This window comes from Bacillus rossius, chromosome 13 (genome assembly GCF_032445375.1).
Source record: "Bacillus rossius redtenbacheri isolate Brsri chromosome 13, Brsri_v3, whole genome shotgun sequence".
Taxonomy (NCBI): Eukaryota; Metazoa; Arthropoda; class Insecta; order Phasmatodea; family Bacillidae; genus Bacillus; species Bacillus rossius.
This window is the reverse complement of record NC_086340.1, coordinates 23303435-23330480: the sequence shown is the minus strand read 5'-3', so window position 1 is coordinate 23330480 and position 27046 is coordinate 23303435. Positions and strand designations below refer to the sequence as shown.

The window sequence follows — 27046 nt, the reverse complement described above, 5'->3', positions numbered from 1 at the left end:
TCGTCTGTGAAAAAAGGCTTGCCAACGTGAGTATTCGGGTCTGTGCAGTATAGAATGTACATTATAGGCTTCCCGTAATTATCCCCCAAAAATTAATTCATAATTATTAAGGTTTGCCAACTATTGAAACAACGATGCCTTATTTTGATACAAATTTTTCATTTTAATCCAATCTTGATTATGCATGAGTTCGGATTCGGATTTTGACCATCGAGTGCGACAGTTCACAGAGACTGTAATCTGTGGTCAGTCTGGATAGTGAATTACAGCATGATGTAAATTTGCAGGTTACCGAACATTTCACTATGGATGTGGATAATAGTAGTTTAACTAAGAGGAAATTGCTAACTGAGGAAGTTACTGAAGTTGATAGACAAGCTAAGGCTCATAAGATTGCAGATCCACAGCAACACAGTTCTCCTAATATCAGGTATGTTCATCGTTCAGAGTGTCGTTACCCCATTAACCATCCTGGCCCATATATTGTCCTGATAGAATCAATGCAACATAATATAGGTAACTTACACCCTTTGACCATTGGCAAAAAACTTCATCCTAACCCTTATATTGTCCAAATTCAGCGCTCGGGGCCTAACAGGCTGAAGATTACCTTCGCTACCCTACAGGCAGCGAACCAATTTGTTACCTCAGAGCAAGTCAAGTCACTTCAGGTTAAATGTCTTATTCCCCAAGGCCTAATCCAGCGGGAGGGATTGATCTATGGCATCCCTTTGGACGTGGCTGTTGACGATCTGCTAGAGGGTATCGAGTCCCCTCAACGCGTCATACATCTTGAGCGGTTGACTAAATATATAGCTCCAGATACCCGGGTGCCCATTAAACTGGTTAAAGTGACGTTTGAGGGACAAACTCTTCCCGATTATATTGCCATCTTTAAAGAGCGTTACATCGTCAAACCGCGTGTTCAGTCAGTCCTTCAATGCCATCGATGTCACCGCTTTGGTCACTCGCTCAAGTTATGTCGATCTAAGGCTCTATCCTGTGCAATTTGCTCTCAGGAGCACTCCTTGGATACATGTCCCCATAACGATTCTCCATTATGTGTCAACTGCCGGGGTAACCACCCCTCCACGGACAAGGTTAAGTGCCCTGCTTGGGAATTTGAGAGGGAAATAAAACGGGTAATGGCCTACAATAATCTCTCATATTCGGAAGCGAGACAGCAGGTACAGCGCGCTACTGGTCGGATATACCCATTACCTAAAGATCGTATGGATCCCCACCACTTGCCGAGACTCACCAGCTTCCCCCCTCTGACGCAGCCTTCACCTATCGGTCCACAACACATTCCCATTTCTGATCACTCTTACGCACAGGCTCTTCACTCCGACTCCCCGAATCCACCCCTTCGACCGGATGGGTACAGGGTTTGCTATAAAGCAGTGCCACCGATCACGAATGTAACAAGTCAGAATTCTTTCAATCTTCAACATTATTATTCTCAGTTTCGGCCCTACACGCCTGACATCACCAATGGTGTGGCACTGCCGGGGCCTCCCGACGGAGGACTGTCCTCTTCTCCCCCTATGATGCATACGCGTCATCCTTCACAGGATGCCCTTCAGGACACTTCCTCTTCTGACGTAGCTCCACCTCCACACTCCACACGATTAAGGCTTAACATGGAAAAACTTAAGTCATTGGTCGATACCATTGAAATTATGATAGCTACAGCTAAAAAGGAAACTGATTACGCCTTCGACAAAGAAAGCCTCATCGCGGCTTTTGTCCAGGTGCTCGTTTAACAATGCTTCTCAAACACCCCTTCTTGCTTCTTCAGTGGAATGCGCAATCTCTTTCGGCTAATAGGTTCCCCCTGCTCCATTTTCTCTCTACAGTCTCATGTGATGCAGTTCTTCTTACAGAAACTCTTTTAAATTCAGGACATCATGTTACTTTTCCCGGCTATAACTTCTACCTCTCGAAAAAGTTGGATAGGGGTACGGCCATTCTGGTCTCTCGAAGACATCCCAGCACGGAAATTAACGTGTCCTTCCCTCCCTCTATGCAACGCGTAGATGCTATCGCTATCAGGCTCCTCCTTGATGATGTTCCCCTCACCATTGTCTCGATTTATGTCCACCCCCGATCTTCTTATACATCTCAAAATTGGGAAGACTTTTTTCAACAATTCGATGGTGCTGTGTTCATTGGGGGTGATTTTAATGCCCATCATGTTTTCTGGGGCAACAAATCTAATGATGCAGCTGGGATCAATCTTCTTGACTATTTACATACGTCTCCTTATATTCTATTAAATGGTACACAACACACCTGGATGGGTCCTCCTACTGCGTCATCTACTGCAATCGATCTCTCTTTCATAACGTCTAATCTGGCTGGCAACTTTAAATGGGAGGTTCTTTCGGACAACTGGGGCAGTGACCACTTCCCTATTCTTATCACCACGTCACTCCCCACTACCCAATGGCACTCAGAATCACACTGGTATTATACTTTTCTTTCATCACGGGCCGATTGGACTTTGTTTTCTTCGTGGCTGGAATCTCGGACCGCTGCTACGTTCTGCTCTTCCAATGATGACCTCCTTCACTTATACTCTAGCTTCTATAATAACCTCTTCCAAGCAGCTTGCGCATCTATGCCATTCCGGTTAAAGGGTCCTGTACATAAACAAAGTAAGGCTCCCTGGTGGGATGAACACTGTGCCAGTGCCAATCGGCAGCGCTTAAACGCCTTACGGACGTACAAAACACGGTCTACTTTGGACAACTTTATACTTCTTAAAAAATCCCAAGCATTTGCTAAGTTAACCTGGAAAAAACGTAAACAAGCTCACTGGCAATCTTACTGTGAATCTTTTTCACGTTCTACCTCTCTGAAAACGTTATGGCGACAATTCAATACTTTTAGACATAGTCTCACATCCACGGCCTGGGCATCTCTGCCTCCCCACTTACTCCATGACTTCATGTCACTGGTCGCTCCTCCTACAGTTTCTCCTCCGCCTTTCCTCGATGACGTTCCTCCGGTTCGCCCCACGTCAAAGGATAAGGACTGTACCTCGCTCCTACAAGACTTTTCTTTTTCAGAACTCTCTCAATGTGTCCAGACTACGCCTGATTCTGCACCCGGACCGGACTTGGTTACTTATAGTATGATCCGTCATCTTCCTGTAAATGCGCAGTCCTTCTTATTGCACATTTTTAACCTCATTCTACGGCTTGGCATTATTCCACCTAGCTGGCGCGAATTCTACATCCTTCCGATACTTAAACCAGGCAAGTCTCCTCTTGAGGCCACCTCCTATAGACCTATCGCTCTCCGTTCGTGCTTGGCTAAATTATTTGAGAAGTTACTCAAAAATAGGTTGGTGTGGTGGTTCGAGTATCATAACCTCCTTCGTCCAGAACAATTTGGCTTTCGTTCTGGTATGGGCACTGAAGATGCAATCTGCTCCCTTTACTCTCAAATTCGTTTAGCCTTTCAACGTAAAGAGATCTTCTCTGCCATATTCATGGACATATCTGCGGCTTTTGATAATGTCCAACTTCCCATCCTGTACTCGAAACTATATGCATTAGGACTTCCTAGTCAGATTATCAGGATCCTTTCTGCCTTACTCTCTTCTCGTACTTATACACCGCGGATGGTACGACCTGCACCTTACACCCGCCAGGTGTCCCAGGGATTAGTGCAAGGAAGCTCTCTTAGCCCTCTTCTCTTCCTTCTCTATACTCAAGACCTTATATTTCACATTGGAACTTCGGCTAAATTAACTGCGTACGCCGATGATGTGGTGTTGTGGTATCGTGGTTCTACTATTCTTGACACTAGTACTACTCTTTCAGCTGCACTCACTAAGGCTCAACATTGGTTGGGAACGCATGGGTTCAGTCTGTCCCTATCGAAAACGAAGATAATTCACTTCACACGAAAACGGGTTACGACGCCTGCTCATGCTATTTCATTGGATGGTGTTCCCTTACCTATAGTCACGTGCATCAAATACCTTGGTGTTTTCTTAGATCAACGAATGCTCGGTATCGCTCACATTAATTATGTCATTGATAAATGCTCTCGTCGGTTACACCTCCTTAAGGCTCTAGCGGGGAAAACTTGGGGGGCTGATGTCCGTAGTCTTCGCTCATTTTACATTTCTACTATCCGACCGATCCTTCTCTACGGTAGCCAGGTATTAATGCATGCGTCCACTTCCCAGTTGCAAAGGTTGGAAACACTTCAGAATAATGCTATGCGAATCATCCTCGGTGCGTTTAAATCCACACCTATCATGTATATGTACATTGAACTAGGCCTTATTCCATTATCCTTATCTCGCCGTATGCTATATGCCCGCCATTGGGTTCACCTTCGTATCGTAAGGCTGCCAGGTTTACGACGGGCTATGGACGCCCTATATGACATTCCCACTCCAGTTCTTACTGCTGCTCGATCCATTGATCCCGGACTGTATTGTTATAAATACTGCTACTCGTTTGATGTTCTTACTTATGTCCCCTTGGTTCGTATTGAGGGTCATAAAGACAAACCCCCCGCGGTGCTTCGGCAAATATACTTGGAACTTCTTGCATCCTACCCCTCTGCCTCTCGCATATATACGGACGGCTCTAAACGTCAGGATGGTGTGGGTGCCGCATGGTTTGACTCCTCGCACGGTCGATCTGGACTTTACAGGCTTCCTGATTACACTTCCATCTACTATGCCGAAGCGCTTGCAATACTTATGGCCTTACAATATATTCTGTCGCACGTGGTTCCCATTCCCTTGATTGTTTCAGATTCTGCCAGCGTTCTCACGTCCCTCTGTTCTTCTCATCAGACCTCCGACTTGCTTCTCTTACGTATTAAACGCCTCTGCCTTCAAATTGAACCACATTCGGGCCCTGTTACGTTCCTTTGGGTTCCCAGCCATGTTGGCTTGGGGGGAAATGAAACTGTCGATAAGATGGCCAATTTAGCCATATCCACCGGTCACCTAGTACAACCCGCCTCGTACCAGCCTCTGCTCCCTCTCGTGAAGAGATACTTCAAGGAGATTATGTTCCAGGATTGGATTGCTTATGCCCACACGCATTCATCGCTCTACCCTTCTCTCCATCCCTCTACGGTTCCAGTTTACAAAACGCTTCCCCCATATACTTCTCGCCGTCAGGCGGTCATGTCCTTCCGTCTTCGGTCCGAGCATCTTCTGACTCCAGAGCACCTCTGTCGACTGAACATGACACCCCATCCGACCTGCCCTTGTGGGGCTCCTGTCGCAGATGTTCAGCATCTTTTATTGGAATGTCCCCGTTTGAGTGCGAGAACGCACCTCCTACGTACTTTTCAAGAACTGGAATTGCCGTCCCCACTATCATACCCTAATATGGTATACACCTCCACCCACGCTGCATATTTGGCAATCATCGCTTACTTTTTGTCCAATGGCATCATTTTGTAACCCTGGGGTTGCTCTTGTAACTTCCTTGGTGGCTGGCCCTCCCTAACTCCTTGTTCCATGCTCCACGGCCTACTCCACCCTCGGTAGACGGGCCTCTACCAAGAAGATGTAGTTTATTCTCTAGTCTCCTCTTCTGATTAACATGCTCCCGACACTCTGAACTATGGCCGTGGGCTTCATGCTGTAGGCCACTGTCCAAAAAAAAAAAAAAAAAAAAAAAAAAAAAAAATTGATTATGCATTTACGTGCTTGAATTGTATACTCTCTTAAGCTTTCTGAACGCTATAAAAATTAGTGTAGGGGCAATTTTAAGCGTCTGATTAGTTATATTTCTTTTATTTTGTTTACATTTTTATTAAAGTTAAAGGATACAACTTTATTGAAGAAGGGGTGATTTCTTCTCTTTCATTCTATGTGCATAAGAAAGAAATTTACGGATAAAATAATTTAGTTGCTTTTGTTTATATATGCTGTTAAACAAACGCAGTGTTTGCATTTTTAGTGTATTTTCCAGTATCTTTATGGTCCCTATCAGATCCTCCTTTTTTTTTTGTAGAAAGATTGTACGTGATGTTTTAACTGGAACGGTTGGCCACATTAATTCGATCATCTATGTTTATTAAATCTTGTTTTTAAACAACCCTGAGTTTTAATGGTCGTATCTCGTATGTATTTTGTTTAATATGTGTTTGTGTTGACTGTTTAGGATGGATGGTTTGTTAGGTTAAGTTAACTACATTTTATTTTGGTATTTCCGAATGAATCATTCTGATGATTTTACAGGATTTTTGTTTTAGCTAAGCGAACCAACCTTCCACATTGTTTTAAAGTATTTTAAATGTTAGTAACCAACTGTACACACAATTATAAAGTATTATTAAATAGCTAACTTAACCCAACAAACCAGTCTCACAATATTACAGTTTTTTGTAATGTGTTACCTAACCTCACTATTCATTACAATAGTAAAAAATAACTAGTTAACTACTTTTAACACAGCACCCTATTAGATAATAATTTCAAAACATGTTATTACAAGTATTTATACATCTTTTATTATTTTTTCCCCAGAAAGTGGCTCTCCAGAATCACTAAAGTTAAAATTACTTTTTTCTTCTTGGAAAATTTGCTACCTGAGAAGCATTACCCAATTTGTCCACTTACTTTTAAAAGGTACTTCATTTTAGGGAAGGCAAAAAATTCCAAATAATGGAATAAAAAATTAAAAATATGAGCAAACATAAATGTACAAATTTTACATTTTTTAATGATAAACCAATTTAATGTTCATCTGTATACATTTTTCTTCATGAAACTACTATTTTTATAGATTTCAAAACCATTCACAGCTAACGAGTTTCTCAGAACATTTGGAATAAAAAACATTTTTGCCAAAATTTTAAAATTTTAACCGTGATTTTACAGTTTTTTTTGTAGGGTATTGACAATGGAAACAAACCTTTTGCTTTAATTTTAATCATGTAGATCTTTAAAATCTTAGCTGGGTGATGAAACGTAAACTTTAAATTTTGTTGAGAGTCATTGTGGTTCCATAGCATTACTCAAGCACACGTTATAATATTATGTTAAAAAATAATGCAATACACCATAAATGCTGTGAAGTCTAGTTTATAAAACGCTTAACACTGACTGATAGACAACGCACAGCTTTAAACGTTTGGGTCTAGAAGCAATAATTTTGCATATGAGTTCCTTATATAACGTGCCGTCGTCCGGGGTCTCGGGCTCGAGTCCCGGTGCGGCTCCTAGCGGGAAGGCGGTTGTCGATGTCGTGTTTCCGAATGGGCGCCAGACTAGCTCTGTTTCTAGTCGATAGGTGGGTTGTGGGGTCGGTTGCCCTGCGTGGCCCACTAGGACCGTCGGCGGTGTTGCGTGGGTTATGAGGAATTCCCTACTTGGCGGTGGTTGGGAGTCGTATGGTTAATTAATCATACGCTGAAGTGATGCAACAAATGACGTGCGTCGTTTATTCATGCGACTGTGGGTTTGGTGTAATACCGCTGATTACACGCCACGTCGTACAGAGGGTGACGTCACACAATACAGAAGTTACACAATTACACAAAGTTAGTTTGAAAGTTACGTAATAAGACGTGGCACAAGTTCACAAAAAATGTTACGCGAAGGTGCATTGCACAAGTTTATTGAATGTTACGCGGTGGCGCGTCGCACAAGTTTACAAAAGAAAACATTTTAGATTCAAGGCGTCGCACAAAGTTACTAAATATTACGTATTAGCGTGGCACTAGGCGGTTCTGAGCCTGGTTACTCAAAAGAGGGGTGAGGGCGATTGGAGGCGGCCAATCCCGTATATCATTGTCTCAAGGCGGTGTTCGCGTCCACTGTAGTGGAGCGCGGACAGCAGCTAAATTCGCTCAAGTTCCCTTACGGGGTGGTGTCAGCGCCGGAGCGACTGGTTTTAGTTAAAGTTCTGTTCTTCGGGAGGCGGCCCGTGCCGTATGCTGAAACTACCCTGCAGACCAAGTGTGGTGCAGGGGGTTTTAAAAGTTATGCGGCCGGATTAAGTCCTGGACCGAAAATTGGACCGGGTACGCACGGAGAGATAAGTAAAAGGAGGTTTCGAGGAGTGACTATAATTACCAGAAGTGAGTTCAATGCAGACAATGGATGATGTCTCTCCGTGGGACGTGTGTCCGCCCCGGTCCACGAGTCGCGCTGTACTGGCGTGATGTCATGGCGCCCGGCCGAGGCTCGGTGGCCCTCGCGCCAGGGTTGACCTCATTACGTTAGTTTCTAATGTGACACGTTAATAAGAGATTTTAAGGGTGCTAAATTCCTACATTAATTATTAAGGCTAAATTAACATCACTCGTCCCTTCTACAAATTGGAGTTACTATGTTTACGAATTATGTCCTCTAAATTAGATGTCACACCAGCGACTGTTCGTCTCTTGCCGGACTGCACTGGTGGGGGTTAATAACGAACACAAGGGTTTAATAATTATGTCACATGGTTAATTAACTAATCTAGGCAGAAGGCCGCCAGGGGGACACTCACACACGTATCGACGTATTTACACACGTGAGTGCCCGGGCACTCCTACGTCGCACTTTCGTTAATCAACTTATAATTTATACATAATATTGTTTAATATTCTGTGTTTGTTTTTGCAACGTGGTCGGCTGTAATGTCGGTCTGTTTATTAGGGGGCCGGGTTCTAATTTGGTTGCTGGTGGCTCGCCTGACTCGGGTGGGCCATGGCTAGGGGCGCGTTCCGTTAGCGGGGTTGAATACTGGCGGTTGCAGGTCGGGCTTTAGGGTGGCCTTCGGTCGGACGACGTCAAACGTAAGGCTTTCTGAAAATTCATCCCTTAAGGGGGTTAAATAGGGGATGAAAGTTTGTATGGAAATTTGTCATTTTTGAAGTTAGAAATTTGAAAATTGGTTTTAGGCTTCTGTTTATAGATAAAAGTCAGTTGTTTGTGTCAGCATTTTTGGTAATTCATAAAAAAATGATGTTCAAATACATTCCCATGGGCACACGGCTAGTATTTCAATATTTTTGCAGCGACACAAATTCACAAAGTAACTAATTTTAAAAAAATCATTATAAAAACTGAATTACATATTTCACCTTCATAAACAAATTTAAAAATTTCTGCATGACCATACAATGTCTGCTAATTTTCTTAGGATGACTGTAGATAAATAACCAGAACCAAAAATTCATAGAACATCAAACCTTTCCATAAATGTTGTTGAATCATCAAATTATTTGGCAAACCTTCAAATAAAGAAAATATAAATTAATACTTATCACATTTTCATGGAAAACATATGATAACAATAAAATTTGTATGAAATAACATTCTAAATTGTTACATGATTTTAAGATTTTTGATGTTGCTCATAGTCATACAGATCTCTCTTCTATATTTTTCGGGAATGTGTTGTGAATCCCATAGAGCATGATAGCATAAACAGATCATTGGGAAGGAAAAAGTCATTTACATGTAAAAATACAGCTTGTTACAAACAATGCCACACTGGAAAATGAAATTGTGTTAGTTGTAGATGTAAAAAAAAATTTTTTATTGGCGAGATTACCTTTTGTCAAAGTAACTGGGCTGTCTTCAACAATTACTTTTCGCTCTGTGTGAAAACACTCAACCACAGCCTGCTAAACCCTTTGGTCCCAGCTCTCACGCAACTGGTCATTACAGCTCGCTTAACTGGACGATAATTCAAAAATTGTCTGTTCTAGGTGAAGCATGTCTCATCGCAGCGTCATCTCCGAATTGGCTGTCGGTGCCTATTTAATGTGAGATACGTCGTACAGAGATTTTTGAAAAATGCAGAAAATTTTATGGTATGTATACCCAGACTGTGTACTTCTTTTATTCCTTGTTGTGAATCACTTTGTTGCTTTTCCTACGGTTGCCCCGGGCTCCATCGCTTGGACGCTGTAATAGTCAACTTCTTTCGAACGTGTATAATGCATGAAGTATACTTCTCATCCCAGTTCTGAGCCCTCATAAGACTTCTGTTCTGTACTGTACAGTCTCAGTTGGAACATGTTTTTAGAAAAGTTGAATGTTGTTCAGTTATTCAGTACTTATTGGGCAGCCCCTCCACAACGGGAGTAAAAAGGTATCGCTCTTACGTCCCAGCTGCTGCTCTATCAGTCCCCAGTGCAGCCTAAGATACTTATTAGTAAAAAAATTTAATTTTTTACTGTTATTGATATAAATTATTAATATCTACTGTGCCGGAAATTAGGCATTTCGACACAATTTGTTTTAAATTTTTATTATAATTTTAAATTATTTTTGGAAATTTTATTTGCTTTATAATTTGGTTACTAAAGTGCGATTTACACTTTGTTAGGCTGGTGTACTCCCCTAAGTTAAACTTTGTGCCAGTAGTCTGAAGCACCTTTCCCAGAGACGTATCTGATATTTTGCAGATCTAATACTTTGTTGGCAGCTCGCTTGAAATTTCCCTCGCTTACAGGCACGTCCCAGGCCTGTAACGTTACTTCACTTCATGACTAAAACCGCCTACATCAGCTCTGGACGAGCTGTTACCATTTCTCAGAGACGAGCTGACCATAGCCTTTACTGTCACGAATACGTATTAGGTTCACTCCCCTGGAAGCACGTCATGGATGCTTGTTCCCAGCGTCGTTGCGTTTTGCCCCCCTCTTGAGTTCTAAGAATTCGCCTAAGGCCAATGACAGGTCAGAAACCCCAGCAGACAGCGACCGTCTCCTAGGACGCCTTGCATAAAAAAATGTGTGTGCCAAGATGGACCACCCCGTGACACCTAGCGGCAAACTCGCTAACCGCCCAGCCAACTTCCCCTGTAGGCCGCCAGAGTGTAGCACTAGACTGCGCCCTTTAACCCTTGGTTTAAGCAGACGCCTTGGGCGAGTCGATCCTTTTTTTATTTCAGACACACCTCAACAGGTAGCGCTAAAGTCGGCCAGTGCTACCATCTTCGAGACTTCAGTCAGATTTTTTTTTATGATGCCCACTCGGGGAACTTTGGGACCTTTCGGTCCGGAATCCCAGCCCCCTCCCCCCCAAAATGATTCAAGATTTACTTTTAATTACGAGACGTGGTTCTCCGCGAGACACTTCGCGTCGCGACTGCAGACGGACCGTTTCACGATTATCAGCGGATCGACGAGACACTGCAAGACTTCCATCCGGCCGCAACCGACTATGTAGTTGCCTAAATAAGAGATGCTATCCCTATAATCTTTTTCAAGTAGTTTAGTCCGTCTGCGTAGTAAAAGTGTAATAGTTTTTTCTTTTAAATTTTTTTTTGAAATGATAAAAACGACCGCGCCCAGCCGCGTATTCGCGGGATCCAGTTCCTGGCTGGCGACGCATCTGTAAACAGAAGCCAACTCCCCTGTCTGGTGAGTGACGATCCGCGACTTTCCCCAACCTCCCCTTAACTTTTCCGGGCATTTTCTGCCCGTATACTGTCTGTGTTCAAGTTCTGATCAGTTTTGATTCGGACTGTTCCAGACAGGGTCCGAGAGCCGGACGCCGAATTGGCATTTTTCATCTCCCTTCCACAACCGGACACAAGCGCCCTGGCATCATGTTCCCGCGTGATCTCCGGGAAACGAAGCCGCGACCTCCGGTGCTTCTGTATCTTTTGACCCTTTTCTGAACTTTCTTTAAATTACGTCGTCAGATGCAGTTAATTAGATAAACATAATTTCTGAACTTTAAGTATATAACCTGGGATTGTTTAAACATATTTGTATTTTTTTATTGGTTTATGTATTTTTTTTAAATGAAAACTTTTTATAATTTAACAGCGGGTCGACCCACAATTTTTTTTTCTCTCTTTCTGAATATACCTGAGAGCTGTTTAAGAATGTAATTAATATTGTACGTTAATATTTTCTTGTATCTGTTATAAGTTTCCTCAGTATGGAGTAATTATATTTCAGACGGAATCACACCTTGTTTTTGTTCATTTCTAATAAACTGGTGAAACCTAAATATCCACCCAGCAAGGCAAAGATGGTAATCAGACCGTGGTTTGCTGCTACAAAAACAATAGCAGTTAGCATGGTCAGAACCTTGCTACACTACAGATTATGTCATTATTTTAGGAATAGTTTAGGGCTATATTTTTTTTATTAAATTTTTATTTTAATTGTATTCAATCTTCAATGAGTTGTGAATGATAGCTTGGATAATTGCTTTTGCCCTTTACATTTGAATATATTCCTCATTTTCGTTTTATATTTATGTTGTTTTTCTATGTCTTTTTTTTTTTAATATTTGTTTACTTTCAGCCTATTTTGGATTATGTCTGTTGGTGGGTGCTTAATAAATAAATATATAAATAATAATAAATAAATAAGGTCTTTACCAAAACTGTTCAGGTTATAGTATCCCACATATGATTGCAATTTCCTGATAAGTAACTACATGGTCGTCACAGACAGGGAAAGTAAAAAAAAAAACTGGAGAATGCAAGTAAATTGACAATATTAGTTACAAACAGTATCAGAAATATTTTTATGTTATGTCTTAAACTTGTAACATTTTTAAATCATAATTTTGTGTACCCTTAATAATTTGTATCGTGAGTTTTTACTAAAATTAACTAATTCTAAAGGATAGAGACAACTGTATTAATTTGAAGTTTAGTCAAATCATACCTATCTATATTCTTTAGCCTGGGCACAGTCAATAATGTAATAATTTACTATCTGATTAAATTTATTTTTCTATACCAGCAGTGTCTTATATTGTGTTTATAAAACTAACAATGTAAACTGCAAGAAAACCTTTTATAGTAAACTTGCGATCCGCCCCAGCTTTGCACTGATGCAATCTACTAACTGGTGTCATTTAGATTTATTAAGTACTTATAACGAGCATATGATATGATATAAAAGTGAATTTTGATCTACATTAAATGTCTAAGGTAAGTAACGTATTTAATTGCATGTTGGTCAAAATAGCTTCGCAAATAACTCATAATTTTTTTAACCAATTTTGAAAGTTAAAAATGGTTACTGTGGGTCATCCTTAGAAGATAACCATATTCTATTGTGAACTTTTCTGTAGGCTTTTTTGAGACCTAAATTCTGTGGTATAGATCACTCGTGTATATGTATGTCAGCGTATGTACCCTAAAAGAGTAATTTTCGACTCAATTACAAAACATTGAGATTTCTTTACTATTTTTAAATTTAATATGAATATATTATACACACAAACCTACCAGAAGATATTCTCCAAATGATTGTGAAAACATTAAAATCCATTAGGTAGTTAATAAGAAGTAAGCAAATTCCATTAGCAACTTAGTTCTATACTATTTGATTCTGCATGTAATGTAAATTTGTTGAATTGTGTTTTTAATAATAATGTGTATCATGATCCATCGGTTATCTTGCCAGAGAGTCCACTCAGGCAGGTAAAAAAAACTTTATACAGGACTCATGGAAATTAACTAAACTTTAGCTAGACAGCTGAAGATTCTTTCATCATTTCTGAGAAAAAAATACTAGTAAATGATTGGCTAGCCTTTTTCTCTGGTAAATGATTTTGTTTTATTTATTTAATAGAAAAAGAATTTGTAAGGAATAATTACTTAACAATTCAAAAAAATTGTACTTGCCTTTGGAATGCACTATAGACGGGCTCATGCATGAGATGATTGTACTTATTCGGTCCGTATGCCTCCTTAATCTCCCTATAGTTAATTCTTAAGAGCCCTTATTTGCCCTTAAATTTCACCAGGGATCCTATAATTAATTATTATGTTTTTTCAAGTCACATAAAAATTAAAAACACTTTTTTTTTTTTTTTTTTTTTTTTTTTTGGTATTTTAATTTATTTCCTTTTGGACTCTGGTAGCATAGTAATGCACACTGTGAGTGTTTCACAATGCCTGCTGTTTTTTTTTTTTTCAGTGATGAAACAGCAAATTATTTTTCAAATTATAATAATGATTATTATGGTTAATTATGAGTAAAAATTAAGTAGGTTGGATTTCATGCGTATATGATTTAGTTCTTTGGAACTCCTTAATTATAATTGGATGTAGTTATGCAAAAAGGAAGCAACCGACATGAAACCTATTCTGAATATTTTGAAGTTAAAAGTTAATTATAAATTGTAATTCTCGTATTGATAACATAATGTGGGTATAATTTTAAAGGTCTAGTATGAATACCGATATAATAATAGCAACGACGGCACGATCAACCTTGTACTATTTTAATTTATTTTCAAATATATATATATATATATATATATATATATATATATATATATATATATATATATATAAAACAAAAGGTTGGTTCCTTTTTGCATAACTACGTCCAATTAAGGTGTAGGAAGGCAGGAACGCGCACGAGCTGGGAGGATGGCCAGTGTGGTGTGTGTGTCGCAGGCGGTCGCAGTGCCCGCATCAGCTCTGTGCCAGCCTCCGAGCCCAGCCGTCGCACCGCATGTCGGCCGGCGCGAGCTCGGCCAGCGAGCCGGATGAGGGAGCCGCCCCCGAGCGCAAGCCGGGCGCTCGGAAGAGAACACTGCGGGTCACCACACCTCCGCTCCCTGAGAGCGTTGTGAAGGTTGGTGTCCGATGTTCCCGGCGCACTGCAGTCACGTCTTGATCCGTCTCGCCGCGTGGTCTTGACCACGGTGGTTTGATTTAGGGACGGGAAAATGTTTGCACGTCTTCCGATGTATTGTGTGAATTATATCTGTGCCATCAATGTATATGGTGTGTACAGGGGCGCAACAACTAAATTTTCAAAGGGGGGGGGGGCAATATACCTTTTTATAAAGAATCATCGATCCCCCCTATTGAAGCGGGGGGTCCGGGGGGATCTCCCCCGGGATAATTTGTATTTCAAGGTGGAAAATGGTGCTATTTAAGCAGTTTTATTATCTAAAAATTGATTACACAGCACTTTATTTGCCCCCGTTTGCCCCCACTTCAAGGTTTCAAAGGGGGGGGGGGGCAAAATACCCTTGCCCCCCCTGTTATTGCACCCCTGGGTGTGTGACGTTGATAAACTCCGACACTGTTTGACCGACCGCCGTGAAAGTTGGCACATTGAAGGTTTTTTTTCTCGGAGAAGGTTTTCGTGCCATCAATTTTTATGTAACTCGCTGCTACAGGGGGCTGCAGCGCATCAACTTCTAAACCGTTGAACCGATCGCCATGTATAAACAGAAAATCATAGTTCATAGACATACAAACAGCAATTGTGTATCATACTCTATGTCCACCACGCTTTCCATTTTGCTTTAACTTGCGGACTATATATATATATATATATCCTTGTATTCAGCCCGGGCAACGCTGGGTACTCAGCTAGTTAATATAGGCTTGATAATTTTGATACATTAGTTTGTTTAAAATTCAGAACTTTTACCTTTGATTTATTATGAAATTAATATGTAAGAATGTATGTTACATTGAGTTATTGATGTGTCTAAGTATTTATAATTAAAATACCTAAAACAAATTTAGCTCTTACTAGCAAAAGCCAAATGGTTTCTTACTTGTAAACATTTACAAAATAATAATAGTAAAAAGAAAGTTAAAAGTATGAACCACTGGGCTACTTGACTAATTTTCACAAAAAAAAAATTCTTAAAGACACCTTCTAGACTGGAGTCAATATCAGTATCGTTGCGTATTATGGAGAATTTATACAGCAAGGGTGTAGACTTGATATGTGAGAATATTTTTTTTCCAAAGTGTAGAGGAAAACATGGAAAATATTATTTTATGCTATCAGGATAACACTATTATTTATAATTTAACCTGAATTATCAATATTTACGATACATGTATCTTTGCCATCCATACGTCTGTTCCTTTTTCTGTAGTAGCGTGCCACGCTCACTTAGTCCGCTGTATCTGATTCACTGATAATATACAGATGGCAGCACTATAGATAATTAATACATATTTATCTTAACTTTCCTTGGGAGCTTTATTCAAAATAGAGATTTATTAAAATATTTTTTTTTATGGAATTTTGATACTTTTTTTAAATTTAACTAATATTTTATATATTTTGGGCCAAACATGTTATTCTCATGCCAACACGCTTTTATAACTTCGTTTTTCGTTTCAAAGCAACTTCATGGAAAACAAATACACAGCAAAATGGTTCCCAAAACAAAATTTACTATAAAAACCTAAATTAAAAATGTTTGTTAACAAATTATTATTTCATGCTATCTTACAATTTGTTTGTACTCATCATGCTTCTCATTGTCGAATATTGTTTTTGACGTCAGATTTAGGCGGTGCTGTCTGACCTGGCTGACCTCGGAAGTTCAAGTTCGCCAGCTCCAGTCAGACAGATCCGCTCTGCGTGACTGTAACATCAGCACCTCGTGTCATAGGTCACGAGAACCACTCATGTACAGTACACATGTCTGCACCATCAGCTCCAACGCACCAGACAGACGCGAGTGGACAAATGTGGCAGGCCCCGTTAGTATCACGAGTCACTTTGGCTGTTCGGGTTTGATTCCCGGCAGAGGTCAAATGCTGACGTGCAGTAAACTCTCAATTATCCGGTCTGGATTATTCGAATTTGGGTTATCCATGCTTAAATTTAGTTTAATTATTAGTTTGTTGTGTTCTGAAGCTGTAAAATATGGTATCCCTCCGCCGGCGCACTTCTTCACCTGGCCATTCTATATTTTTAACCACCCTGTTACAGTGTCAGAGAGCTGTATGGTCTGATTCTTTGAGTTGCCCACCCTCTCAGCTGCTACATTTGCGACACTTTAAACCAGAGGGGATGCCCTGACTGCTCCTTCACGTCTCCAGGCCCCGTCTTGTTTGTTTCACGTGCCGTCATGCCACTTTCCGCCTGCCCATCGGCCCGGCAGGCACCCGGCTGACATTCGGCTGGAGGTTCACTGGGAAAATCTAAAAACAAACTAGCCAGAATTTGTGTGCGCACAGATTGCATGATCTTATCTTGAGCAAGGTTGAGTTAACTCTTACCTTTGTCTGTCGTAAATGATCGTGAACAGGCAACGTACGTGAAGGCAATCTTCACGTGTCTTATCACAACAGGCTTGCATGATGCCAACAATATCGTTTCCTTGTGCTATTTATTTCCCATGCTTGCAACTGCAACATTGCATGATGAACACCGTAGCCACAGCTCCGTTAGACGCGCACATATTGCTGAATCCATCTTTGATTCATGGAAACTTTCCTGTGTTAAGTCTGTGAAAAGCACGCCTCGGAGAATAGGTGTATTGAAGTGCTACTTGTAGATTCCTTCAGCCTGGCACAAGTTTCTCTGCGATCTAGTTTGATGAAAGTATACAAGGAACCGAGAAGAAGGAACAACTTGCAGCCAAGGGGTAGAAAAATTAAATACAAGGAAAGGGGGAGGGGATGAGAGGAATGGGTGACTGCCGCCTCTCCAGCAGACTGAGAAAGACAACATGGCGACACAGTGACATATTGTTCACGTTCCAATAAGCTGAGACAGTACACAAATACTTCACTTGTGCTCAGAATTATACTGAAGACAAATATATGGTGGTGTGACCCAAATTCGAAGGCAGCCCATACTGTGAAAGGGATTATATTTGGATTTTTACAAGTTTTCAATTATCAGGATATTAAATAGTGTCCGCGCACATTATTCTTCAGAGATCGAGACCAGCCCCATATGTGGGCTGACCCTTTCCCCCCCATATCCAGCCCCTCTTGTTCTCCCGACTGCGAATCTGCGTATAGCCCCATACTATATTATTAACCTTGACAGCAAGCATCACTATCTGTTATTCAGAATTAATGATAACCTTTCATGAAGTAATATCTTACAGTACACTAAGACTTGCCAACTGTAATATCCTTTTTTACACTGTTTAGTTTAAGCAAAGTTTGTTCTAGGTTTAAAGCTTATATATAACATGGGCCACTTCAACAACTATTAACTTAGTTCTAAGATAATCAAAAGAATCAATTGTGTTGCAAGTTTGGAAAACCTGGAAAAATTTAGGAAAAAACTTTAAAAGGTTGTAAATTTTATCCTGAAATATATATTTTTGGCAGAATAATTTTTTAATAACTGTAATATTGCAAAATTAACTCTATAATAAGTGACCACGAGTGTCTAATGAAATAATTTTGACCATGAAAGGAATTACATTTTAATTTTTCAATAAGGGTTAATTGTCTCGCAACAGCGAGTTCCTTAAAGACGGTAACACGCGACGGCTACGACCAGAACTGGAATGTTGAGACGGGAATCACCCAACAGGGATTCGAACCAGAGTACTCCACGGGGATTTTGGGTCCAGTGTTCTTACCGCTACGCCACCTTGTTGAAAAAAAATTGGTTGTCTGTAAAGTCGGTTTACGGACGATAGTTTATCGTGACAACGTCATAACAAAACATTGATGAAATGATTTATCCAGAAGAAAAAGGAAATATGATATTCGGCCTGAGACTGAGCCGTAATAGGTTTTTGCAACCAAACCATTTAGGCATTAAAAATATTATATTCTTTGAGGAAGAAATTTTTTTTTAAATTTTGCTATCTTTTGTATGATAAAATCTACCTCTGCATACTTTTATGAATAAAATTGAATCATTTTTATTGAATTATCACTGTTTTGTATGGATACAAAGGAGTGAAATGAAATGTAAAATTTAATTAATAAATTAGGAGATGAAGACGGCGGTGGGTGTCCACCTGGGCGGGAACGCTGTGAGCTGGGCCAGGCTGGACCGCGGCGGCTCGCTGCTGGCCTGGGACTCTGTGGATCTCGCGGCCAGCACCCGGAGGGCACACCCCACCAAGCTGTTCCAGCAAGTAAGTACCGCGAAGAAGGTCCTCAATCCATCACGTTCTGGACCGCGGTCGTGACAGGATTATTTATTTATTTAATTTATTTAATATTGTAACATGCCCACCAACAGCCGAGGGTTTTAGCGGGTGGGCACGACACATATATACGAGGACAACATATAAACAATACAGACAAAATACAAACAAACAAGTAAAGTTAAAATAAGTACAACTATTAAAAATAAACATCAAAATATAAAATGCATAAAAAGAAATAAAAAACATAGACATTACAGTATAATGAAATAACTAATTGCAGGCTTATGTAAAAATTAATTTAAAAAAAAAAATACATTATATATCTAGCTACACTTTCACAGATTAAGATGATCAATTTTATTGAAATTAGAAATGAGTCGAAAAATTATATCATTCTTTTTATGGTATGTACATAAGGTAGATGTTAAACAGCTGTTAAATTGGGGAATTCTAATGCCAGTATTATCAAGAATGGACTTACAATTTAATTTAACGTCAATATAGTTTCAATGGCAATCCCAAGCGTGAAAAATGTTAAATGTGAAATGTTACGTGCTACGAGGGGTGGGTGGGTGTGTGGGTGTGTGTGTGTGTGTGTGTGTGTGTGTGTGTGTGTGTGTGTGTGTGTGTGTGCGCGTGCGTGCGTGCGTGCGTGTGTGTTTTTTTTTTTTTTTTTTAGTGCCACCTTCATCTATCGGCAAACCACATGCGTCATTACGGAGCCATTAGACCGTGTTCACGATTGTTTGTGAGTGTTTTAAACGCTACCGCCAATTGAGAATCCCGCCGACTGTGAAATACGCGCTATGATTCATTTTCCTAGTGCCAAAGGCATGCGAGCGGCTGAAATTCATCGATCAGTGAAGTGAATTCAAAACAGTACTTACTTAAAAAATCATGCCTCGTATGTAACAGAAAACACTGTATTTAAATGAAAACTGTAAGTAAAGTTAAACTCTGAGTGAACTGAAAACACAGGCAGCGCAGGATCGCAACCTGGCAGACGAGCTCAGCGGCTGTAGTACGCCCGGAAATATCAAAATGTGAGTGGCTCAATTGGTGCCAAACTGTAGAATGCCTGATTTAAGAACTTTTACCGTCAGTGTACATGTGTGTTCAGTGCGGCCCAGCCAAATAGGCTGGAGACTAAGCTGGACAGCTTGGAGCTTTTGTTGCAAAAATCAGGCTGTAATGTATGACATTGTGGTGCAAATGTCTAGGTTGGCAGCCATGCCAACGGGTGTGAAGGCTGGAAGAGTGATGGTGCAGTAAACAAACGGTGGATGCTTGGTGGGCCGGGCAACCAGAATCGTAACCCATCGGGTTGATGACTATGTGCGGATGTGGCACTGGCGTTGTTACACCAGTCTAATAGATGGCAGTATATGTGTTCAGTTTAACATTTCATTTAAATTTTACAGTACCAAAACAATGATGGTGAAAGTAACATTATTTTCAGATTTCTTGATAGAAATAAAAAATTGTTGTTCCCAGATAATAAACACATAATTCAACATTTTTATTTATAAACTGTCATTGTCATGTCACACCTTGAGGCTAGGTTAATTTTTGCACTCTTGTCTGTGTTGATGGTATAAACCTATCCGGCATTGATCTTCAGCATGTTTGGTAGAACTTTGATAAGTCAAGCCCCTTTTAACTCAGATCCCCAGACTGACCTAGACTGTTTTAGAGGTACAATATTCAAAGAGACCACAAACATAGAAATGAACATTTTAGGTGTTGGCAATGTCCCGTGCACATAATAGGTGTTACGACGGAGGAAATGAGGGGGCGCAGTTATACGTAACAGTTTTGAAGCATTTTGTAACATTAATTTTGCCTGAATCCCCATTAGTAAAATTTTTTACTCTTTCTGTTATCTTGATGATATTTTTAACTTGTGTGTAGAGCATCTATTTTTTTTTGTACATTGAAAATAGGGTATTATCGTAATTTTTGATGAATAAAACGAGTATTTTATGCAATTTTGTCATATATTAGAAAGTGAGAAAAACAAGGTTAGGAACACACATTTTTCTCACATTTTATATAAAATATTTTGCTATGTCCACAACAAAGTAGCCTCTATAGTTTTGAAGGTGGAAATTTATTTTGCAATTTTCTGTAACACCAGGAACTATGGCAGTACAAGGTAGTAACATTGTAAGCACTCATCAAAGTGAGTGTGGCTCTCCAGGTGCTAATTTGAGATTCTATTCGACATTTCAACAAATTACCAGTACCTACACCAAGTGGGACTCAATTCACAAAAAATTCAGTTGAGAAAAAAATGTAACATGTATGAAGATATGATGATTTGTTTAGAATATTCAGTTTTTTTCTGCAAAATTTTACATACTTTTTTTTATGTACCAAATGAACCGTCATGATTTGAAATTAATATTAAAATTCATATTTTTATTTATATAATCAGTTGGATCAACAAAAGCAATTTTCAATCTTAAAATTATACTGTTTTTTCTTAAACTAAAAACTTCAATTTAAATATATAAAATGGCAAAATATAGTTAACAGGATGTGCAGCATCTGGAAAAACAGAGAAAACATGAAATTGTCACAGAATTTAGATTTTCTGGAAAAATTAGGGAACATTAAGGGGAAAAAAATATATATTTTATGTCAGGGAATTTAAATGAAATGGTAAGACAAAGGCTTGTCCTGCATTGCTAGTCAATTAACTGTGCCATGCACGTTGTATGTGGGTTTATTTAGTCTTTGTTGCAAATGTAATGTGCTTAGTATTTGTGAGCAAATTTTACACCTCTCTATTATGGTTCCATGTATCGTTCTTTTCTTTTTCATTTTACTGTATTTTGGATTAATTTTTATCGGAGTCCTGTGAAGTAAGAACAAAACAGTTTCACTAGATCAGTGATGGCCAACTGGCGGCCCGCGGGCCAGATCCGGCCCGTGGTAACGTTTTACGTGGCCCGCAAAAACTATCCGTCGAGACGAAAACACACTTATTCAACGGCTGTACAATAGCTTAAAAATTTCAATAATAGATGTGGATTTTAAGTCGTTGGTGAACAGTGTCCAAAAGCCACTAAGTACTAGAAAAAAAAGATAAGTGCATTTATAAAAGGTGTCTGTTTTTTTTAAAGTAATTCTTAGAATTATTTTTCTCTATTTAGTCAATTGTAATAGAGTTCATAAGTAAAAGTAAACAGAACATACAAAACATGTTTTTTTTTTTTAGAATTCCGTAAAATTGTAAAAAATTATATCGGTGCGTGGTTTGGCCCTTGAGTGTACTTTGAAGTGCTATGTGGCCCCTGAAGTCAACGAAGTTGGCCATCACTGCACTAGATGTTAAATTTTTAATTCAGAAAAGTGTTCGATATTCATTAATAAAATAAAAAGATCACTGGTGCTCAGGGGCGCAACAACTGAATTTCCAAGGGGGGGGGGGGGGGAATATACCTTTTTATAAAGAATCATCGATCCCCCCTATTGAAGGACCCCCCCCCCCCCCACCCCACCCGGGAAAATTTGTATTTCAAGGTGGAAAATGGTGCTATTTAAGCAGTTTTATTATCTAAAAATTGATTACACAACACTTTCTTTGTCCCCGTTTGCCCCCACTTCAAGGTTTCAGAGGAGGGGGGAGGGGCAAAATACCCTTGCATCCCCCCCTCTGTTGTTGCGCCCCTGCCGGTGCTGGCAGAAGCCTCACGCATGGTGGTCAGTGGTGCAGGCGATGGAGATGAAGCAGTTGCTGCCGCCCGGGGACGTGTACGTGCTGGAGGACCGCGCGTCGGGCGGCCACCAATCACAGCAGCAGCAGGCGTCGCTGCAGTCCGGCTCCCAGCAGCTGTCGGCGATGCTGCTGACGCTCATCAACCTGGACTCTGCCCCCGCCGGTGGTCAGTGTGTGTGTGTGCAGGTCCAGAGGAGCCTAGTTCAAACACAATTCCATGGAACCTGCTGTAAAAGAATTTTAAGCCACATCTGATTGCTGAATGCATAGTGATTAAAAAAAAAAAGTTCACTAATATAAGTAAGGACATTTAGTAACTTTAAGTAGGGATCTGCACGTGTGTGTGTATTTTTTTCATTACCAATAGATATAACAAGTGGGACTAATTCATAAAAATTTAGTTGGGGAAAAATAAATGTAACACAAATGAGGATAACATGATTGTTTAATTACTTGTCTGTAATTTTCCCCAGGCAATAATTTGATGAGTTTTTGACGTGACAACGTCTAATAAATCGATGAACGCCGGCTGCACGCACGAAAAAGTGTCCCACTACGGATGTGTCCGTTTTCTCATTGTACGCATGCGTGGCATCTCTCTTCATGCTCATTGTACGCATGCGTGGCATCTCTCTTCCAATCAATTGGAACGACCATCAATTTTACTTTTCAATCATATTTTCGTCGTTTGAATTATTAATATTATGTAATTTAACGATCGTCCACCGATTTTCAGCACAATCGGTACGGTTATTTAAAAGTAATGTTGAATATTCAAATACGTTTTGAACCAACAATGGAGTTTTACAGTTACACATATTAATTCAAATTAAAACCGGGATCTTTTGCACAATGTTTTAAAAAATATTGTAACACATTATAAATAAGTTTGGTGTATTTGGGATGCGTATTTGTTATAAAATCGAGTTATAAAAACGAAATAATATTCCCCTACCGTGAACAAAATTTTTATAAACGTATATATGTCATCTGAAACTATTAATTACCATGTATGGCCTCGTGGCTGAGCGGTCAGTGGCGCTATCTTCTAATCGTAAGGTTGTCGGTTCGAATCCCAGCAGGTGGGAAGATTTTTTTTGTACTTGTAAAAATAAATACGGCGCACGTAACATTTCAAAAGTAATAAATATATTTGAATAATGAATGCAAATAAAAGTAAATTTATTAATTAAATTGTACATTTCATTTCACTCCTTTGTATCCATACAAAATAGTGATAATTCAATAAAAATGATTCAATTTTATTCATAAAAGTATGCAGAGGTAGATTTTATCATACAAAAGATAGAAAAATTAAAAAAATTTCTTCCTCAAAGAATATAATATTTTTGATGCCTAAATGGTTTGGTTGCAAAAACCTATTACGGCTCAGTCTCAGGCCGAATATGATATTTCCTTTTCTTCTGGATCAATCATTTCATCAATGTTTTGTTATGACGTTGTCACGTTAAACTATCGTCCGTAAACCGACTTTACAGACAACCGATTTTTTTTAGTTTTAATATTGTTGACTCTGTCCTCGCCGGCAGTGAGACCGGTGCTCTCTCGCATCAGAGTGTAGGTAGCGAACCCAGCTCCGAACTCTGGGGAGGGGCGGGTGGTATTGGAATACCTCCTCCCAGTTGAGTGGGGAGTCTGGAATTAAAAAAAAAATTACATCACCTTAAAATTTATAAGAATTCCTAGTGTCAGGGTTGCTACAGGTTTAGAAAACAGGGGAAATTAAGATGGTCAAGAAATACTTGGGAAAGTTAGAGAAATCAACAAATATTTCTGGAATTTATTCTGGTGACAGCAAAATTAAACAGAAAACACTGCTTCTGATAACTTTTAGCACATAAAAAAAATACTAACTTTTAATATCACATTAGACTAATTTACCTTTATGTGAACTCCCGTACTTTTTGCAGTTAACACATTTGGGGGGTGGGGGGCTTATCTTTGCATGTTTGCAGACAAATTTGACAAGTCAATATTTTTGTAGGAATTTATAGTAATTGTTTGCAAACACGTTTATCCATCTAAAATAGCATTAATTTTGATTAGGTGATACAAATGAATCCCCTAGAAAGCAACACCAAGTGGGGGAATTTGTTGTGTGGAAGGTGAGGTGACCTTGGATAAGTCAGGGAATTTTGGAATTTCCAAGCTTTTAGCAACCTTGAGAGTGTTTGCATACCGTAGTCAAATGCCTGTTCAGAAGGCATGCCAGTGGTATAACCAAGGGTAGATAACCAAATTCATTGAATAGTGAACCGGAGTTTGAGAGAGTAGAGTTGTTGTGTTGAACTTGGACACAGTCTGTACCTTGTAGACAATCACAGACTGAGTGGGTATGGGGTAGTTCAGTCAATCTGAGGCCTCCCCTTGTAATGCAGGGTTGTATTTAAGGGGAAGGGGTGAAAAGGAAAAGGACTGAAAAAATAAGTTTGAGTGCAATATTATACTCTATACATATAAAACACTATTAAGCATGGGTTGGATGTGACAGTGCTGCTTTTAGCATATGTATTACAATAACATATAAAATACCTTCATTCAAAACAAACTGGGTAAATTACTGAATATAATACAAAAAAAAGTGTATCTTCAACTGCTTACAGTAATTGATGGATTCGTTAGACAAATTGAAGTTGTAACACGTTAGTTTTGGGTTGTACACAATAAACCACCACTAGTGTGGTATGTAAAATGGCACATATTGATTTTGCATGTAAGATGATCCAGAACGGTTTTGCTCCCTCTAATATACACACTATTTCAATCACTGTGTTGTGATTAAATTTTATGTAAGCGCAGGGTTAGCATTGAAATAACATAATTAATGTACATGCCTGTATCATTTTTATTACTTCCTTCTTGCAGTGAAACCCTTATTTTATGAGTCTGCTCTTATTTAATTTAGTTTTAAAACTTTTATATTTTGAATTCTTGAAAGACAGTGTATATTAATAAAAAAATTTATGGGAAAGGGGAGGGAGGGTGGAGTTGAAATGTTAGTTCTTATGCAAAATCCTATTTAAATTAGGAATTTGTGTACAAAAATATTTTTTTTCTCTTCACAAACACCTGGCATTGCTTCATAACTTTTACCTAAATTGTCAAATTTGTAGGTTCTGTTGTCATTCTCCAGTCTGCCATCAATAATTGCAAAGAGTGAAAGGCTAACAGGTTGTTTGTTTTGCTGCTGGATTGACACAGTAAGTTGGACTGCAATTTTTTCCAGGTGTAGCAAACAATGTAAAAGAATAATTATTGCACTGATGGTGACATTCACATTTTACAAAACTAAGTCATTAAAATATTAAAGTGAAATACAAACCTGTTATGACCATGACCATTCTATTGCACACAAACCTCTCTCTTAGTTCATGCTATTTGGGTTATGTTCTGGATATAAACAAAACGGAAATTTTGTTTTGTGACAGGAACAGGTCAAATCTTAATTTTTTTTTTTTTGTGCGAGCTGCAGTTTTTTGACTGTGATTTTTTAAAGTGAAACTTCTTTGCAGCCAGTAGGATAAGTTGAAATGAGATCATAACTGTAATAACAAAAAGTGCGACACTCAGGAGGAGTGGGGCGCCCAATGGTCAGAAAACTGTACGTCTCATATGCAGGATTTTCATTTTCATTTTCATGTTTTTACAACTATGCAGTGGCGTAGCCAGGATTTGTGTATGGGGGGTGTCAAGCATGGCTCCCCGTATTAAAGTGGAGGGATACGGGGGCCCTCCCCCGGGAAAATTTGGATTTTAAGGTGTTAAATAGTGCTATTTTAGCAATTTTTCGGTTCTTAAATTTAATTATTGTAATGGTAAATTTTTTTTATTAAATTTTAATATGAAATTTGTTTGAGTGATGAATAAGAAATTAATTACAGAATTGGTGCGGGGGGGGGGGGGGGGGGGTTTGAACCCCTAACCCACCCCCCCCCCGCTTGCCCCCGCAACTATGAATTTTCATTTTGTATTTTATTGAAGGCAAATTTATGCGTCATATCAGATTACTCGTCGATATCGCAGACGTTTATGTTACGTGTTTGCACACGTTAAAAAACATTTGTGTGCATTTACCAATTTCCCGCCGGTCCGGCCGTGTTGTTCCAGGAGCCGTGGACGGGCTGTTCAAGCAACGAGTGTACTTCCTGCGCGCCCGGCTGTCGGCGCGCCTGTTCCGCACCATGGTGGGCTCGGAGCGCGTGTCGGCGCGGTCCGTGGTCGAAGACATGCTCTCCCCCGGGGGGGCGGCCTCCTCGTCGGGGCCCCACCGCCCCGCCGTGTTGGCGCCGCCCGCCCTGGTGCACGGCTACCGGTCCAGCGCCGACGCGCGGCAGGAGAACCTCTGCCGCGCCCTGCTGCTTACCATGACCTTCCTGGAGCTGGCGGTGAGGAGGAACCCGGAGGCCATCAGCTACGTGAGCGGCCAGCCCAAGTAGTGGACTTACACGTCTCCTGTGTAACACATAAATAAAATACCTTTCTGCAAACCGATACAA

General features: G+C 39.8%; 1 protein-coding gene across 4 annotated transcripts; it reads left to right on the top strand.

Moving 5' to 3' along the window:
* Window positions 1-117: 117 nt before the first annotated feature.
* On the top strand, window positions 118-27046 carry LOC134538375 (uncharacterized). 4 transcript variants are annotated; one of them, XM_063379645.1, is made up of 6 exons: window positions 118-430; window positions 9694-9798; window positions 14370-14550; window positions 18644-18790; window positions 22527-22695; window positions 26658-27046. In XM_063379645.1, exons 2-6 carry the CDS (start codon window positions 9782-9784, stop codon window positions 26984-26986), a joined length of 843 nt encoding a protein of 280 aa, XP_063235715.1. In that variant the 5' UTR covers window positions 118-430; window positions 9694-9781; the 3' UTR covers window positions 26987-27046. The 4 variants fall into 4 exon arrangements, with proteins under 4 accessions (XP_063235715.1, XP_063235718.1, XP_063235716.1 ...); XM_063379648.1 differs by lacking the exon at window positions 118-430 and adding an exon at window positions 5689-5742; XM_063379646.1 differs by lacking the exon at window positions 118-430 and adding an exon at window positions 5749-5836.